At 35.1% G+C, this 1,758-nt stretch overlaps 1 protein-coding gene across 1 annotated transcript in view; it reads right to left on the bottom strand.

The window, feature by feature from the left end:
* Nucleotides 1-336: 336 nt before the first annotated feature.
* The window catches only part of LOC111460272, a 7,354-nt gene continuing 5,932 nt past the window's right edge, over nt 337-1,758 (bottom strand). Inside the window, exons 6-7 of the mRNA XM_023103450.1 lie at nt 1,319-1,495; nt 337-1,193 (exon numbers count right to left, since the gene is read on the bottom strand). Coding sequence (XP_022959218.1) covers nt 408-1,193; nt 1,319-1,495 — 963 coding nt within the window. The 3' untranslated portion in view covers nt 337-407. The remainder of the gene's footprint in view (nt 1,194-1,318; nt 1,496-1,758) is intronic.

Raw genomic sequence — 1,758 nt, 5'->3', positions numbered from 1 at the left:
TTTTTTTTTTTTTTTTTTTTTTTTTTAATTATTAATAATTGCTGCTATGCATTATGGACTAGTAGTAATGATGATTTGGAAACGGATTTTTTTTTTTTAAAAAAAAAAAAACTAAAAAAGTTTTATGCAAAACATTATTTCCCAAATAATTTTTAGAGATTTGTTTTATAAAACGATAGGAAAAATAAAGGAAAAGAAAAAAAAAACTGTTGTTTACAATGATCTTATTCTATCGAATCTCTACGTGAAATGTTTTTGAAAACTTAAAAAGGATCAAAACAAGATTTTAATGTAATAATTATCTAAGAAATTACTTGAGAGGATCAGATACATCAATACTGTTAACATTTTTATCTTCTCGTTTATATCATAGAGATTCAAGCAAACCACTTTATGAAATTATTTATTTACATTTCGTAATTGCTGCTTGATACATCTCTTTCAAGTTGGTTGATCAACAATTCTATCATCTTTTTGTACATTGGCATGTAATGATCATTTATCATTGTTCTAGAGAGACGCAGCTTACCGTACAATCCTCTTGGCGTCTCGTATATGCCAACTCTTTCCTGCACAATCTCATTGTCATGAACGAAACTATTATCAGAATCCGATGAGGGGACCGAAACAATATGCATGGTTTTTCCAGGAGGATAGAACCGAATGTTTTCTGAAGCGTCGAGAGAAGACAATGGCTTTTCACTGCTCCCCTCGACTTCGGTAAGCATACTCTCCTCTTCTTCTACAATTTCTTTGGCTACTGCAGCCACATTGGCTTCTCGAGTAATAACGTCGGTGGTGGTCTTGGTCTTTTTCTCCTGTCGCTGCAGTTCCTTCTCCAGTTCGTACCACAACTCACCATCGGTGATGTCGTCAACATCGGTTGAGGAGGCAACGGTTTTATCTTCGTTGATTAGGTGGTGCCGCTCGTCATCGGTGTCGTGATCTGAACTATCATCATCACCCAAAGAGCTAGAGCCAGACTCTAGCTTCTTTTTCTTTAGAATTGTGTTATTAGTTGTAACTTCATCATCAGCAATGAGTGATTCGTGTTTTCTTTCAGTTCTCAGAGGGGCTTCAGGCAACTCCTCTGTGGGATTGGGTAAAAGGCCTCCGTTTCTTCTGCGGGCGCCCATGCAAGACCAGGAAGCCAGAGAGGAGCGAGTTCTCACAACCGCGCTTTTCACGGCAGTCTAAAAAACAACGTCAATGCCAAATCAAACAACTAATAACAGATTTGTTCCTTTTATTTATTTATTATTATTATTATTTAGTTCTTGATGAAGAAAGAAGAAAGAAGAAAGAAGAATGGAGAAACCTGGGTGGTGGTAGAGACTGGGCGGAGAAGGGCGCCGGCGCCGGCGACTTTAGCTTTGGCAGTAGCTATGGATGGAAGGCGTGAGCCCAGAGCACTCGCAGAGCGGTAGACAACACTGAGGACCCTGGTACGCTCTACCTGATCTCGTAAATCATTCAGCCACGATGATGCTGTCACCTAATCATAACCACTCGTAAGAATAATAATTATTTAAATAATTATAAAAATATTATATCATATTACAATAGCATTTAAAAAAATATATATTATATCATATTTACAATAACATTTAAAAAAAAAACTATAAAAATATCAACAAAATATGTGAAATCATTTTTACATTTAAGTTACAAAACATAAAAATTATTTCAACAGCCACGCAAATTTTAATTAATTTTTCACTGGAAAACAAAAAAAAAAAAAAAAAAAAAAAAAAAAAA

This window comes from Cucurbita moschata, unplaced genomic scaffold, assembly GCF_002738365.1.
Source record: "Cucurbita moschata cultivar Rifu unplaced genomic scaffold, Cmos_1.0 Cmo_Scf00023, whole genome shotgun sequence".
In the NCBI taxonomy this organism is placed as follows: domain Eukaryota; kingdom Viridiplantae; phylum Streptophyta; class Magnoliopsida; order Cucurbitales; family Cucurbitaceae; genus Cucurbita; species Cucurbita moschata.
Note: the sequence above shows the minus strand (reverse complement) of the source record. Positions and strands in the feature narration are given on the sequence as shown.